The following is a 17,602-nucleotide window of genomic DNA, read 5'->3' on the forward strand; positions in this document are numbered from 1 at the left end:
GTAGGAATAACAAAGATGAGCAAGACAATATTGGCAATGATGAATCTTATTAGTATGAAGAATCGAGATCATAAATCATCATTACAGATCTCAAGTCACTTAAAGGGGTTTTATATTCATCCACTTTCAGTGTTGGATCCATTTTTTTCACAGACCCATTCGCCTCAATGGGCCTGAAAATGAACCCAAGAGTTAAATTTTTAACTGAGCCACTCGGCAAGAAACTTAGTCATGAAAATAAAGCTGTAAGTAAATTATTTGTCAAAAATTTTGAGTAATATGGTTGAAGATGGTCAACCTTGTTCTGAGAAAAAAAATTGGAAACATAAATTATAAGGAGTTAGGTTGAATTACTTAATAAGTGAATAATTGTAATGTTGTCAAAGAAGAGATTTACTGCCTTGGACAAATTGTTCAGTGTCCCTACAGCACCTCCGCAGGAGAAACTGAGCATTACACAATGTCCATTCACATAAATGGGTTTTCTGTGTAATGCATGATAAGAGTTTCTCTGATGTGAAAGGAGCTCTGTGTAGGTGTTTTTGACTCTGGATAATATATTAGGATCCTGAACAGAGGACTACCCCTAAATTCATTCAGGATTCCTGAATAAGGTACACTGTGTGAAAAATATTTTGTAAATTGGACAACCCTTTATGAAAAGTATTTAAACATCACGAAGGTGGAAGTTACTTATGTAAGAAAGTAACAGGGGAACTACAATATAATCAGAAGCCTTATGTCCTGTGTTTATTGGGGTGGATTTTATTTTATGATGGTCATTTACAAATTTTTGCTCTTACACTAGGTTCAGGGTTTCCGTTCCCCTCTCTGCATGAAACATGGGGAGGGAAAACCCCTGCAAGCAGCACTTTTATCTCTGCATTTTTTGTCCCTTTTGGGCGGAAACAGAGTGGACACCACATGGATCCCCATTGTAATCTATGGGGTCCGCGGGTTTCCTAGGGTAACCACTTTTTTATGCGGATTAATTTTCTGCTCGGGAGAGTCCCCAAGCGTATGGAAACCTGAACGAAAATGCGAACCTAGCCTTATGGCTGCTGCCTCATCCATCCTGATTCACCTCACCTTGCCTAAGTTCCTGACTGTTGACCTATGACCCACACCATTCAGACCCATATGCTTGATAAAGGGTATGTAGGTCCAAAACGTCGTCTGGACATTACCTGATCATTCATAGTCTCATTTCCTATTGAATGTGTGTCTTCACTTAAAATATGCAGCTGGTTTGATACTTTTTGGATACTAGCATCCATATTATTATATTACAAAAGCAAGCTCTTGTTAAATCTTGGGAATGCTGTCCAACTTTCTTCGTGGATCACAAATATATGGGGAGTCTAGCCAGTCCCCTTGGAATTGTGCACCCCTTTATTCATTAAGAGAGTGCTGCCTACAACTTTACTATAGGGACACTTTACATTGTCATGTGCACAAGGACTTAAAGAGGACCTTTCATCAGATTGGGCACAGGCAGTTCTATATACCACTGGAAAGCCGACAGTGCACTGAATTCAGCGCACTATCGGCTTTCCTGATCTGTGCCCCGGGTAAAGCGGTATCGGTCCCGGTACTGTAGCTCTTTACAGTCAGAAGGGCGTTCCTGACATTTAGTCAGGAACATCCTTCTCCACAGCAACGCCTATTGCACTGTGCTGAGTGAGTGGGTAGGAACGCCCCCTCCCCTCCTGATAATACTCGTCTATGGACAAGTACTGTGAGCAGAGGGAGGGGGCGTTCCTCCCCGCTCCACAGCACAGCGCGATAGGCACTGCTGGGAAGAAGGACGTACCTGACTGACTGTCAGGAACGCCCTTCTGACTGTAAAGAGCTACAGTACCGGGACCGATACCGCTTTACCTGGGGCACAGATCGGGAAAGCCGATAGTGCACTGAATTCAGCGCACTGTCGGCTTTCCAGCAGTATATAGAACTGTCTGTGCCCAATCTGATGAAAGGTCCTCTTTAATAAATTTACAAGCTTACAGTGGGGTATGTTATTTCTCAGCAGAGGTGGCCAGTGTAAGAAAACACTGAAGGGTAAGAAGTTAAAAAGCTATACAATATTAACATCCATATGCCCAGCAGATAACTGAGGCTAGGCTCACATCTGCGTTGGAGTCTCCATACTCCTCAGCAGATTCTGCCTAAAATCAGTGGAAAGTGAAAACTGGCTGTGGGTAACTGCTTTTTAAGTGGACAGGCTCTACATTTTTTTGGGTCCCTATGTGGTCTTGAACAACATAGAGCCAAGTGTTAGTTTGAACCTAGAGATTGGAACACTATTGTAAGGTGAATGGACCTGTCGTTATAAGCAAAGCTCTGCCAACTTCTCCCACTACAATAAAGGTACATTGCAGGTCTTGTCTAAATTTGCCACTACCCTTTTACGAGAGCAAAATTCACTCTTTTACTTCAATTAAACGTGGGATGTCAATATTTATTTTTCATGAAATCCGGGATTGATAATTAATATACTTGGCAAAGCCTAATCCCATTTCTAATTTATTTTTGTTGGGGCTCCATGGACTGATTTACATTTTTATTTCACGTTCACGTTCGTTTCCTTCTATATCTCACACCCTACATTTATATATTAATCATTTATTTATTCTCAGGTTCCTTCACATTCTTCGTAAATCCCAACATTATCATTTCCTTCTCTCCCTAATTTCTCAAATTTCAACACAGATATATAAAAATCTATACAGGTGATAGATTGTAATTCACAAGGTGCTTGCGCAATCCTGGAAAGGTGCAACTGTTACTGTACTTTGCGGGTTACCCATAATTTACCTCTGCCTGTAACCAGACTCTGATCCTGTCCTGCTCCATCTGTCTTGACCTCTGCCTGGTTAGCCTACTGACTCCATGTCACCTTTCCTGACCTAATGCCTGATTATACATGATATCTATCTATCTATCTATCTATCTATCTATCTATCTATCTATCTATTTCTCTCTCTCTCTCTCTATCTATCTATATAAATAATAATATGATGCTGCACAAACTTAGCCTGCCCTGACCTCGGAATATCCTTTGACCACACATGCCTGCCATATCTGTCCCACGTATTGGCATCTCTTGATCTACTTTAGTCAACTGTAACTATTATCAGGACCTGATGATGCCCTGCCCTGTACAGGGGTTAATAGGGGTTAATAGCCATCTTATACAGATTTATCCACTTTTGGTGCTTTCGGTGACAGGCTGCAATTTACAAGATGACTGGGCAATTGAGGTTCCTAGTTTGATAGTTCCTTTCACTGTATTTTACTGATTCCCTATGTTTGACCTCTGCCTCTCATCAGACCCTGATCCTGTTCCATCAGTTCTGACCTCTGCCTGATTACCTTACCAACCCTGTGCCACCTTCCCCGACCTATTGCCTGATTTACTGTACTGCACAAACTCAGCCTACCCTGACCTCAAATTAACTTTATATGTTGCCTCTGTGCCACACACTAATGTCTATTGATCCACATGGCTTACTGGTTATTAACACCATTACTACTTATAGAGGCAGCAATATGGTGGTCCCATTCATCAAAGTATGGAATCCCGTACATGAGTCCACACTCACAGCATTACAGCTAGCATGTCATGATATTGTATAGCCCCATAACAACTTGGAATCCAGAGTCAGGTAATGGTGGACACATCTGTACAGTATATTCTTTATTTCTAGAAAAAATAGAATGCCATGATAGATACTAGATATACTCTCCTGTAAATAGTCCATATTGCTCCAAACTCCTGTTCTTTATTGCCACATTTAACATATCTGAACATAGTGTACCGGTTGGCCTGAAGCTGCAAATAAGCCAATGGCATTCAGTATATAATAGTCTTTATGCAATAGTGGCTATAAAATCCACAGTCATTGTAGAATTACCAAGAACTAGGTGCACGGCGCTCCCTTCCAAGAGCAAAGCAATTCCATGCACTGAGTAAGCAATTTCTCTACGAGATGACAGCCAAAAGCAATGACTCTGCTTGGTCCGTCTGATGGATTTGGTGTCTTCATAACAAAATTAAAATTTCAGCAAACAAGGGCCGGTACTAAGGCCCGCGCTGAACAAATGACAACTCCAAACTGCTAACTCCTTTTGCTTATTCTTTGCTGCACGCTCCCCATCCGTCTCTCCCCAGATTATATTTTCAGCTGAATTTAATGAAGATCATTTATTAAAGAAATGCTCAGGCCCTGCTCCGGCCTCAGACAGATGCACTCACTAATATGAATCATTTCTTTAAATTGGATTATTTTGATGGAGGATCAGGCTCCTGCATTCTGCAGAACGAGGAGCCGCGGCGACTCGCACAAAATCGTGACAGGGAGGCAGTTTGCGCTCATTAAAAAACAATCTCGTGCTCAGAGCAGGATATAGAGATATGGCATCGTTATCATTTGCAGTCAGTGACACTGCTCGGGCCCCGCTCCGTGCCGTAACTGCTGCGATCCTAGGGAAGGAATAATGAGCATGCACAAAGCTCATTTCACTTTTGTTTACTTAGACCCATTGTAAAATTTACCGGAACACGTCCATGGGTGTCGACAAAATACATTAGAGACATCTTCTTACTGCTGCTCTATCAATGGAATGATAACATTGAGACTTAATGAACAGTGGGGAGTATCTGCCTGCCAGCATTTTACATCTCGCAATATGTGCAAGTCATTCCTATGAGAGAAGTGACAACTTAAAGGAAAATTCTGGGCAAAACTGAAACCTTGACTGTCACGTATTATTTGGCACCACCTACAGCAAAAATATTAGCTTGTGATCGCTGCTTTACTGCTGCTGCAAAAAATGGAAACAATATGGATAATGGAGGGATGGAATTCTATCTGTTGTTCACTACTTTACTGCTGCTGCAAAAAACGGAAATAATATGGCTAATGGAGGGATGGAATTGTATCAGCTGTTTATACCTCTCATTCCTTAGTGGACGGGGGAGTGATAAATTTGGAGAGGTTATGGGATCTTAAAAAGAATCCACCACAGGAAGCGGTGACCTCTTTCAAGTTTGATATGATTTCCTTAATGTTTTGGTATATTCTTTTGCTGTTTTCTATATATCGGTGAGGTCATGTGAGGCCAAGTCCCAGAGATGGAGCTCCCAACAATTTATTCCCTTCCCCCAATATTTCATCTAACGCTGAATTCAACAGTGACACCTGATGATCACTGAAATGAGATTAAATAAGATATAGTAATAGTTGAGGAATCCAAAGCTGAGTTGGTAAAAGTTATAGCCTCAACCATATAAAAAAAAAAACAAAATATAATGTGCCGTCCCTTAAAGGGAGTCTATCACCTACACCAGCCAAGATAAACTATAGTAATGTACTCTCTGCAAAGACAATTCCATGTATACCCGCATATTTGATGTAGAAAAGTTCACCAAGATGAACGCAAAATTATTTTTTACAGGTATGCAATTGAGCCTCACGGAGCACAGGGGAAGTTGACTCCATTGCCTGAGCACAGCAGCGTCATCCTAAATAATGCCCATCCAGTCCTGTAGTTCGGCCTACTCAGCAGTTCTAGAGCACCATCATCATCAGTTATGTCACAGAGCGCTACACATGGGCAGTAGGCACCTGTAGTTCAGGTGCAGTACACTCAGACACTACAAAAACTACAGGATTGTACTGTGCATGCGTCGGATTTCGGCGCAGCGCCCTGGTTTTACAGTCATTTTGGCAGGCCAATCTACATATGAAAGTTATGGTTGGAATTGTCTTTGCAGTAGGTACATTACTGTAACAGTAGTTTATCTTGGCTGGTGTAGATGATAGACTCCCTTTTAAGGTGTACCTTCGGTATCAGAGAATGTTCTTGCCAAGGTGTTTACTACTCATCGTCTCCCTACCACTACTAGAACTATTACTGCTTCTTATCATTTCTCATGGCTTCCTTTGAGAGAAGATATGAGGAAGGTCCATAGACTGTAATCACTCTCAAATATAGGAAAGATGGAAGGAAATAAAGCGATATAGTATTCAGTGCTAAGGTGGGATTGGTAGGTGCAATACATAGAATTTAGACATGGCTTTATGAAATGTTGAAGATGTTTGGCCACATTCAGGTAGGCATGGAAGGCTATACAGTACTCCAATTTCGTTATTAGAAAAGTGGAGTATCGTTACATGTGGTGCTATACAATGTTGTTTGGTGATGTGGGGGAAGTATAGCAAACAAAAGTTGCCTTTGTTCCTAAGTCAAGACAATCTTAAGTCTAAGACATTTTAGTGCTATCATAGGGACACTGAGCCTCATGGCAACTATTCGGATGTCTTATTTAATTTCAGTACTGGATTATCATTAGTTGATAAGTTGAGTCCATTTCAATTTTCCATATTTGGATTTTTCATACCGATCTTCCAAAAGCCATAACTCATGGTATTATTCAATACATAACCATATAAGAGCTTCATTGTTTCAAGACAAATTGTTCCTCCTATTGGCACAATGTAATACTCCTTAAAAAAACTACAAAAATAAAGAAAATTGCTTCATAGTCTAACATCCATAACTTTATAGTTCTGTCTACAAAGCTGTGGGAAAGGGGTCATTTTTATGTGGGATAAGCTGTAGTTTTTCATGATAGTATTTTGGGGAATGTATAAGATTTTTAGCAGAAATTTGATTATTTTGATTTTTTTCATCAGTTATGACTAGGGTTGAACGATCGGGATTGGAAAAGATCGGATTCCGATCGGCGATCGAGTAAATTTTGCGATTGCGATTGGAATTCCGACCCGATAATTTCCAGCGGGATCAAGGTTGGAGATTATTTCAAGATCAGCTCAACCTTCAAGTGACTTTTCCCATAGAGAAGCATTGACTAGGGTTGAGGATCGGGATCGGAAAAGATTGGATCCTGATCGGCAATCGAGCAAATTTCACAATCGCGATCGGGATCGTCTGGAAAATGATCGTAAATTGGATTTTGAAATCGATCCTGAAATCTCAAGATTGGCTCAACCCCAGTTATGACTTTTACTATAAGGATAAATATTTTTACATTTTATTAGGATGCTAATTTTCCCATTTAGTAATGCCTAACGTTTATTTTTTATATATTTTTATCTGTAAACTATTGAAAGGGGACGACTTGAATTTTATATATTTTTGTGTATTATTACATTTTTCTTAAAGCTTCTGTAGGGGGTTTGTTTGAGCAATAATAAAATACCATAACATAAGGTAAAAATGCTATTTCCCAACATCCTACCAGCAGCACAACGCGGGGTACTTCTGCCCCTGTGTGCTTGTAGGACAGGTGGAATTTTTAATCAACATAAAGAGACTTCCCCCCCCCCCCCGGTATTTTTTTCTCTCCCGTGTGGTGGGACAGGTGGTGGTTCTTCCCAACTCACTTTTGTCAAGCACTATAAGTTGAGCTCCCATGTTTCAGAGGCTACCACCTTTGGACAGTCTGTATTACATTCCGTATGTTGAAGAAACCTAGGGGGATTACTTTCTGTATCCCCACATTGTGCTGCTGGTAGGATGATAAGGAATTGTTGATTATGTAGATAATCTGTTTTGCCTTAGTCCTAACAGAAGCACAAGTTTCCCCTCCCTAAGCTACGTCTTTATAGTACTCTAGTATTAACACAGGGGTCTGTGCCCTCTTGTAGGGTTGTAGTCATGCGTATGCATTTATGTTGATTAAAAATTCCGGCTGTCCTACCAGCACACAGGGGCAGAAATACCCTATGATTGTGCTGCTGTTAGGACTAAGGGAAAACAGATTATCTACACAGGCAGAGCTCAATACTAACATAGGCAGGGCTCAATACTAACGTAGGCAGGTCTCAATACTAACATAGGCAGGGCTCAATACTAACATAGGGAGGGATCAATACTAACATAGGCAGGGCTCAATACTAACATAGGGAGGGATCAATACTAACATAGGCAGGGCTCAATACTAACGTAGGCAGGGCTCAATACTAACACGGGCAGGGCTCAATACTAACATAGGCAGGGCTCAATACTAACGTAGGCAGGGCTCAATACTAACGTAGGCAGGGCTCAATACTAACATAGAGAGGGATCAATAATAACATAGGCAGGGCTCAATACTAACATAGGCAGGGCTCAATACTAACATAGGCAGGGCTCAATACTAACATATTGAGGCATCAATACTAACATAGGCAGGTCTCAATACTAACATAGAGAGGGATCAATACTAACATAGGCAGGGCTCAATATTAACATAGGCAGGGCTCAATACTAACACGGGCAGGGCTCAATACTAACATAGGCAGGGCTCAATACTAACATAGGAAGTGCTCAATACTAACATAGGCAGGGCTCAATACTAACGTAGTCAGGGCTCAATACTAACATAGAGAGGGATCAATACTAACATAGAGAGGGCTTAATACTAACATAGGGAAGGATCAATACTAACATAGGCAGGGCTCAATACTAACAGAGGCAGGGCTCAATACTAACATAGTCAGTGCTCAATACTAACATAGGCAGGGCTCAATACTAACGTAGTCAGGGCTCAATACTAACATAGGGAAGGATCAATACTAACATAGGCAGGGCTCAATATTAACATAGGCAGGGCTCAATACTAACACGGGCAGGGCTCAATACTAACATAGGCAGGGCTCAATACTAACATAGGCAGTGCTCAATACTAACATAGGCAGGGCTCAATACTAACGTAGTCAGGGCTCAATACTAACATAGAGAGAGATCAATACTAACATAGAGAGGGCTCAATACTAACATAGGCAGGGATCAATACTAACATAGTATTGGCAGGCCTGGGAGCCTTTAGAAGCCTTCTGGCTGCAATACCAACCACATGGCTCCATCTCACTGTGGGAGCCATTTGGCTGCTGGAAACAGCATGGTGGCATGTGACAACAGCATCTGAGACGTTTATGGTCTGTTACAGTTATCTCTGATCTTGGATACTGCTGATGGATTTTTTTAATGCCATAAATTCAAAGGGAATTCATATAGAGTTCTCCTTTAAGGATTCATAGGTTGGTTTAAAAAAAAAAAAAAAAATTAACATATTAACATACTTAAATAAAGTCATGTACTCTTCTGCATTTTTACTGTAGGCAAAATGTAATTTACTGAAAAAAGAGATCACAGTCTAACAAAATGCATGAGAGAACAAAAATAATTTCGAGGCGAAATGTATTTATCTTATGAAAAAATGGATAGTCCCAATTTCAAGGACTATTAAGTTTTTTTTTTGTACATGATTTTGCTATGAATTCTCTATTCTTTATTCTAATGTACATGGTTTTCACACTGCTCTGTGTGCTTTGTCATTTTACTATAGGCAGAAGACACCACACATTTATATCAGAAAATCAACAGGAGCAGACAGCCCGCTAGATTTCTGGAGGTTACAACATCTAGAGTCTGCGCTCCAGCTGAGCCTTTCATTTTCAGAGATAAAGTTTTCATAGTGAATATCTTGGTTTTTTCGATTCCCTTATCATAAAATATAGTTTTATATTTGAACATTAATGCAAAAACACAAAGAGAAAAAAATAGCCCTATTCACACTACCAGGAGATCAGTTGCGGGGAGTTCTATTTCCCCGCAGCAGAAGCTTCTTTCAACACTTGCCATATAGAAGAGAATTTACGGTATCTATTTACAGTAGTTATTGATTTACCTACTTTTCACTATTTCCACTTCTACATTGTGCAATGTTACAAATATTAAATACTGTAAAATATTAAAAAGGGGGAAAAAATTACATCTGTAAATTCACCTAAAGCAGCCTGTCCCCATAACCTAAGTGACTACTTAACAAAGACCCAAAGATAACTGTGAACGGACTACCAGCCACCATAGGATGGGAAAGACTGTACATACAAAAATTGTTCTTCACTTCCACAGCTATAAACATACTGAGGGCGGGTTCACACCTACACCCGGTCTCCGCTTTGCAGGTTTCCATCTTCTGCTCAAGAAACTGGACAGGAGATGGAAACTGGCAGTCAGTTTTCAAACCCATTCACTTGAATAGGATTGCAAAGTGACCGCCCGCCCTTTGTGCCTTTCCGTGGTAAAAAAAAAAAACGGACATAAAATCAGACATGCAGGACTTTGTGTCCAGTTAAAAAAAAACAGTTTCGGTGCAGAGAGGCACAATGTAACTCATCTGTAGCTGAGATTAAAAAATAGATGCTCAACTATGATCAAGGGTTCATGTATTTGGCCATATTATGTACGTACTAGTGGTAAAGTGTTGAAATAGTGTAAGTACCCACATCTCTATGCTCAAGAGCAACAATGACTCCATGTGCCACCTTATAGGCAGAGCCATGTGAATTAGACCAAGCAGGGCTGAGGACTCAAAACAAATATAAACATTAAATATTTTGAATTATATTATACAATTTTTAATATTAATATTACAGAATTAGATGAACAGTATGTTAGTAAGGGCTCGTTCACATCTGCACGAAACTGGGCAGGAAACGGAAACCTGCAGGCATTTTGCAAACCCATTCATTTGAATGGGTTTGAAAAGTGTTCAGCCATGAGCGCCCGTGAGCATTTTATGCTCTCAGCGGTGAAACCGTTTTTTTTTTTAACCGGACACAAAGTCAGGCATGCAGGACATTGTGTTTGGTGAAAAAAAAAAAAAAAACGGTTTCACTGCGGACAGCATAAAATGCTCACGGCCGGACACGGTCTGTTGGGTTTCCGTCTTCTGTCTGCAGAAGATGGAAACCTGATAATGGAGACTGAGGTGCAGGTGTGAACCCAGCATTAGATTTACTTTCAAAGGAATTCATTCCATGACTTTTTAAGGAATTAGAGGATCTTTACTGCTTCTGATTGACCCTGGAAGAAGTCAGAGTTGGAGTTAATGTCAGGCTGTGGAAAAACTAAAGAAGTTGGATTCAGTGGTTAGGTCTTCCAACTCCACAACACTGGGCATAAGCCTTATGGATTCTATGTGCATATCCATTGCAGTCTCCGGCCTTACTATAACTCCTAGGCAGAATGCATGCCTCAGGGTTGTGTGACTCAGACTTTTCTTTCACCCCCTATATCAAATCACTCGCATGTTCATGTCACCTCCACCTCAAAAACATCTCTAGAATACGCCCTTTCCTCACCATAGATACACTAAAGACACTTATTGTCTCTCTAATTCATTCTCGCCTTGACTACTGTAACTCCTTACTAATCGGTCTTCCCCTCACTAAACTCTCCCCTCTACAATCTATTCTGAATGCAGCGGCCAGGCTCATCTATCAGGCTAGACGCTACAGCGATGCCTTGGGTCTGTGCCAGTCACTACATTGGCTGCCTATTCATTATAGAATAAAATATAAAGTTATCCCCCTCATCCACAAGGCTCTCCATAATGCCGCACCTCCCTACATTTCCTCCCTCATCTCTGTCTACCGCCCAACCCGTGTTCTCCGTTCACTCAATGACCTAACACTTACATCCTCTATTATCAGAACCTCCCATGCTCGTATACAAGACTTCTCCCGAGCTGCACCACTTCTCTGGAATGCTCTACCCCAGACAATCAGATTAACTCCCAATTTCTACAGTTTCAAGGACAACCTAAAGACGCATCTTTTCAGACACATCTATCACAATTCCTAATGTACACCCATCCGTACTGGAATTAGAATCCTTATGAATGAACCCTCCTCTGTCCCCGCTCCCACATTACCCCACATGATGTGATGCCGTTTCAGCCTAATGTTATATGTCCAGGCACCATCTGCATGTTAAAGGACACAACTGTTGATGGCTCATACAGTTTTATGTTTGTGTAATGACAGTCACCTCTATTACAAAATTGTCTGATCACTGTATAAGCAATGCTGCCCCTGCTACCTCTTGTGTCACCCCCTCTACCTCATAGATTGTAAGCTCTTGCGAGCAGGGCCCTCAGTCCCATTGTGTGAAGTGACTATTTCTTTGTAATGTATTGGTCTGTACTTGAACCCTACAAATTGTACAGCTCTGTGGATGTGTTATTATTATGTGCTGCCAGAAGGGCAAAGCCATGTACATAGACAGCTGTTATTGTTGTCTCTATAGGTGTCTTTAGTAACTAGAAAGTGTGTGAATAAGTTTGGATACAAATATTTATGTTGGATAATTTTGTAGGTCACTGTTAAAAAATGTTTCTTCTCTTGACATTAAAGTCAGTGTAAAATAAAAAAAATTAAAATTCTTAATAAAACTTGAAAAACTCCTTTAATTACTTCCCTTACCCCATAAAGCCGATTGATGGGGCAGTGCCAACTTCATTCAATCTCAAACAAATGTACAAGGGAACTGTCCTAAGTATAAGTATAACAGCTAATGAATTGGTATTTTAATAAATTACTTGTAAATTAAGTAAATACTTTTTAAAATTACTTTTTTCTCTAAATTGGAAATTCCTCTGTTTTAATTTAAAGAAGATTCCCATAAACAGAAACATATTTAAAATTGTAGACAATTGATGATTAAACATTTAGGCAAATATAAATAATTAATGAATTTTGCAGAGTTTTAACCCCTTCCCGCCGATGGCATTTTTTGATTTTCTTTTTTCGTTTTTGACTCCCCTCCTTCTAAACCCCAGAACGTTTTTATTTCTCCACTCCCAGAGCCATATGAGGTCTTGATCTTTGTGGGACAAATTTTTCTTCATGATGCCACCATTAATTATTCTGTATAATGTACTGGGAAGCTGGAAAAAAAATTCAGAATTTGATTTGATTGGGTTGATTTGAAGAAAAAATGCATTTCTGCGACATTCTTACGGGCTTCGGTTTTACGGCGTTCACTGTGCAGCCAAAATGACATGTCCCCTGCATTCTGTGTTTCGGTACGATTCCGGGGATACCAAATTTATATGGTTTTATTTACATTTTAACCCCTTAAAAAAATCCAAAACTGTGTTAATTTTTTTTTTTATTTATAAAAGTCGCCATATTCTGCATTGCAAAAAATCATCATTTCTTTTGCAGGCTGCATACCCTGTTTCCCCGAAAATAAGGCATGTTCTTATAATTAATTATCTATCAAAATATATGACCTTTCTTATTTTCGGGGGATGTTTTATGCAGCGGCTGGAGCGGGGAACAATCGGCAAACAAAGCGGGGAACAATTAGCGGAGTGCCGACATGACTGCCGGTTGTATGTGATCCAGAAGGTGAAGGGGGGGGGGGGTGTCTTATTTTCAGGGAAACAGGGTAGACCAGCCTGCAAAAGAAAAATACTGTGACGTCGGCCCTGGAGCTTGGTCCAGGCGCCGGCAATCACCGGCATAATGGCGGCGTTCATGTGCCACCGAGAAAATGGTGCCGGAGGGGTTAAAGACTCCGATCGGTCCAGGGACCGATTGGAGGCATTAGCACTGGCTGTCTACTGTTTAACACCCAACATGCGCCGTTACTAGTACGGATGTCAGGAAAGGGTTAAAGATTTTCTGTAGTCATCTTGTTATGGAGCCTTCTTGTCTGATAACCTGTCAACAATAAAGACATCATGGCTGGGTTTCTGACAAGTCCCAGACCATAGAAAGTTCCTCCATTCATGGTCGTATCCATTGGCCACCGATAGGTTACAATGGATGCGACACTGAATCCAAGAACTTTTGATACTCTGAAACACAGCCATGATGTCCTTATTGTGTCCGGGTTATTGTCTCATACATGTAGTGTTCCTGTCTGATAACCTGTCCACAGGCTGGACCATCATGGCTTGGTTTCCGACAAGTCCCAGACCATAGGAAGTTCCTATATTCATGGTCATATCCATTGGCCACTGATCAAAACAAAATATGTCACCACTAAAATGGTTAGAGGAAATCTTTAAAACTCAGCCAAATTTTTAATTATTCATAAAAATGTCTAACTTTTAATTGCCTACAAATCTAAATATGGTTCTGTTCGTAGGAAAATCCCGTGAAAGGAATTAAAGGAATGAGATATTATTCTATAATAGTAAAAGAAGGACCTTGAGGATTTCTGTTGTATTTTCTTCGAAGCTTCACGCACTGTGAATGGGTTAAGAAACTAACTGCAGATAATGCCATAGAAGGAGAACTTGTGTTCATCACTTAGGCTCAAATTAGCAGCCCAGATTCCCTCATCCATCTTCTCCAAACTGCACACAATGCTGACTCGAACTCAAACACAGTTATATTTAAAGAATCTATCATGTCAGCTGTGATTTAGATGGTGGATTTCTTAATTGTCTTCCTTTATTTCTCCATATGTCTTTTTCAAGGCGTTAGCTGTTCCCGGCGCTGTCTTAAAGCAGCAATCTGAATTTCCTGAGAGCATGGGTCCATCAGTCTTTAACGTTATTTAAAGTGTCATTTAAAGGAAGAGAAATGTACTGTCACCAAAACAGCCTCTCCGCATTTTGTTTTCTGAAAGAAAAGCTTAGTACGCAAATTTGTAAGGTAATGACCCCTTCCTTCGATCCCAACCAGCCAAAAGGGCAATAAGCAACTCACAATAAAGAGTTTTCATTAGCAGGATAGCACCTTCTGCTAAATTAATTCTGGTCAATTGTTGGTCATCAAAAAGTCGAATTTGCAGTTCCTAGTTCTATTTGTAGTAAATGAAGAGAAGAACAAATATGGCGGTACCATAAATTAATGTGCCTCTAAATACAGTAAAACTGGCATTTGACTTATAGGGTTTACATTTTTTTTCTGCCTTTTTCTGTATCAACAAAGTAAGATTACAAGTTGAACTAGATGGATCAGTCAACCCTATCAACTATAATATGTAACTATGTAATCACGAGCCTAGATGATCAACTGACCACCAATAGAGAATCTAGAGCTGTCCAGAATACTGACTTGGAAAAATGTTGCCGTCATTTATGTGATTATGTCCTTGTTCAAGGGCTGAATTTGGGATATTCCTGGTAACACTGTAACTCATAAACCCTTCATCAGTATAAAACAAGCAGACCCAAAGCTTTACACCCATCGTATGGTGTCACAACCCAAGAAACTCTACAATCAACCACCAGGACCCAAATGGATAAAAGGGTTATTCAAAGCCGACAACCCCTCTAGAGCACCATGCTATGAACCTAAAACAAGGTGACGCCCCTGTCAAAGAACTGGGGTGAAACCAAAAGAGGCTCTTACACAGTCAAACCAGTCAAAGGAGAATATACGAGACCCAAAGAACACCAGGGAAAATTGAAGGATGCTCTCTCTCACTCTCTTTTGGACCTGGGCCTGTGAAATATCAATTTCCATTGTCTCCTGTTGTAGGTAAAGACTCTTTTGGCTCCCGCTAGATCTTTTCTTTGTAATGCCTTAAGATTAAGTTTTTCCAAAGCCCCCACTGCCAAATAAGAAGGCCCAAAATTATACGTGGCTCGTGATAAATGGGGGCCCTGTTGGATCATATATATTGGGGTCTAGGAGATTCAAGTCAATGGACAATGTTTTGCTGGTTAATGTCTGACCTTTGCAATGCTCCAATTACCAATAGGAAACCAATATTCATTGAACACTTCAGAATTTTCCAAAGGAATTTTTCATTATTAATGTTGCATGTATCTGGTTATAGAATACTGGATAACATGTGAAATAACTTCTTAAAAAGCTTAAAGGTAGAGAAATACATGGCTTAAAGCCTTCAAGCCTCCTTGACCCTTCCTTTGCACTTCCGGCAGGTAATTTTTTTTTTTTTTTTTACCAAAGACTGTCAGACATGATTTAGCTGGTTTCGCCTACGAACTGGCAGCAATAAAGTTATGCCATGTGAAATCTTAACCTATGGTCCTCATCATATAACTACTAAGTAAAACTCTAGACCATAATACCTCATGTCAAACATACATTGCTTATAGATACATTACAATATCATCTGGGTGTCCATGGCAAATATGATTGAATAGAACACGATAGTTTCACACCAACTTTTTTTACCCCTCTTTTTTGTAGTTTCGGCACTTTTTTGAGTACCTACCTGTGCTAGTCCTTGTTTCCCGCGGCTCCTGACATGTCTCAGTAAGGGCGGTTGGCATCTTTCGGCCTCTTCAGTTGCACTTTAAGCCTCTTCATGCCAATTTGAAAGCCATTCATAGCCTGTATGGCAGCCTGGGCACTGGCAGGATTGTCAAAACTCACAAAACCTGTCAAAACATGAAGCAATGTGGGGGCTTAACAAGCCGAAGGCTACCGGGGACAATACACATAGAGCGATACCATTAAGAATGACCATGGGGAGGAATATAGATAGATGAGAGATGGATATATTACAATACATTGCATATCCTACAAAGCAGCACCCATGATTAAGATAACTGCAGCTATAAATCCAAGATCCTCACCCTATAGATGAGAACTTACAATCAGCAAGAGAGAAGAAACACATGGTAACATTATAGAGGATGAGCTACTGAACAATAGGCAAGACTCTATGGAGACAGCGGCATAATTCCGATTCAACTTTTCTTATTGTTCAACTTTTTTACCTATGGCAGAATTAACCAATAATGTAACAAGCGTTTCCAGTTTCAATCCAGTGTCAATCAAATAAAATGATTATGGACAACATTATACTGTGGTTAACATGTCTGAAGTCTTCAGCTGGAGAAGCAAAGAGATGGATTCATAAGGCCATCTCCATTGAAAATGATATACAAGCATAGCCCAAAGCTAGGCAACAAAATAGCTAATAACATAACTAAAATTTATACTTCGTAGGGCTTATGGGAACCTAATCTTCTATAGTTATTAAAGGGGTTGTCTCATCGGGGAAGAGTCCTTTCTGATACTGTATGAGCTGCTATCCCTATAGCGGGAACATTAGGTATTACATGTTACCCATTCAGATGAATGGTTGTTAATGTCCACCACAGTTGGAACAGCATTTAGAGAATGGTTCTCCACTTTGACTCATAGAGGAACTGTCCCTCTAAGATGTCCATTTACCCTAATGATAAAGGATTCTAGACAATAGTTGCCAAAATATGTTTGTAACCCCCATAGAAGTGAATTATACACTCCCGTAGAAGTGACAGATTCACGAACATGAGAAGCCATCTGTCCATTCAGACCCCACCTGGATGTGGCTACTAAGAGGCCACCTCACCAGACAGAAAATGTGAAAGGTAGGCTGAAGTCCCAGAGAAAGGAACTGGATATATTATGGGTAGTTTATGCTATAGATGTCTAAGATGGGAATACCCCATTAAAGCACAGTAGACAATTCTACCAGAAATTCATACGAATGCACAAGAACAATAAATGTTAACTTCAACTCTACTACATCTGTATAAAAAAAAATCTAGTTTACTAGAAAATCTATGGTCGGGGATTGGGATGGACTTCTAAAGCATGTGCCACAGTTGGTCTGTGTCTGGGGGCAACAACAACCAAATTGTCCTGGTTAGAAAATCTAGAATAACCTTTGGCCCGGGTGAAAAAAGAGCTAGCTATGGCCCTGCTTTATAGTAAAGGGAGGAAGGTGTCTGTTGCTCAAGGAATGATAGACTGCCTCCATCTGCTACACCACCATCGTACAATATTCAGCTTTTCTTTGGGGTATATACATTTTCAGCTGT

General features: G+C 40.2%; 1 protein-coding gene across 15 annotated transcripts in view; it reads right to left on the reverse strand.

The window, feature by feature from the left end:
- CELF4 (CUGBP Elav-like family member 4) overlaps positions 1-17,602 on the reverse strand; it is a 908,448-nt gene that overhangs the window by 12,094 nt on the left and 878,752 nt on the right. For all 15 annotated transcript variants that reach the window (XR_012715420.1, XM_075269750.1, XM_075269742.1 and 12 more), the window contains exon 12: positions 16,003-16,168. Coding sequence is in view for 14 of the 15 variants with exons in the window: in XM_075269750.1 (XP_075125851.1) it covers positions 16,041-16,168 (128 nt within the window). In the remaining variant the exon portion in view is untranslated. The remainder of the gene's footprint in view (positions 1-16,002; positions 16,169-17,602) is intronic.

Source organism: Leptodactylus fuscus, chromosome 1, assembly GCF_031893055.1.
Source record: "Leptodactylus fuscus isolate aLepFus1 chromosome 1, aLepFus1.hap2, whole genome shotgun sequence".
NCBI classification, from domain to species: domain Eukaryota; kingdom Metazoa; phylum Chordata; class Amphibia; order Anura; family Leptodactylidae; genus Leptodactylus; species Leptodactylus fuscus.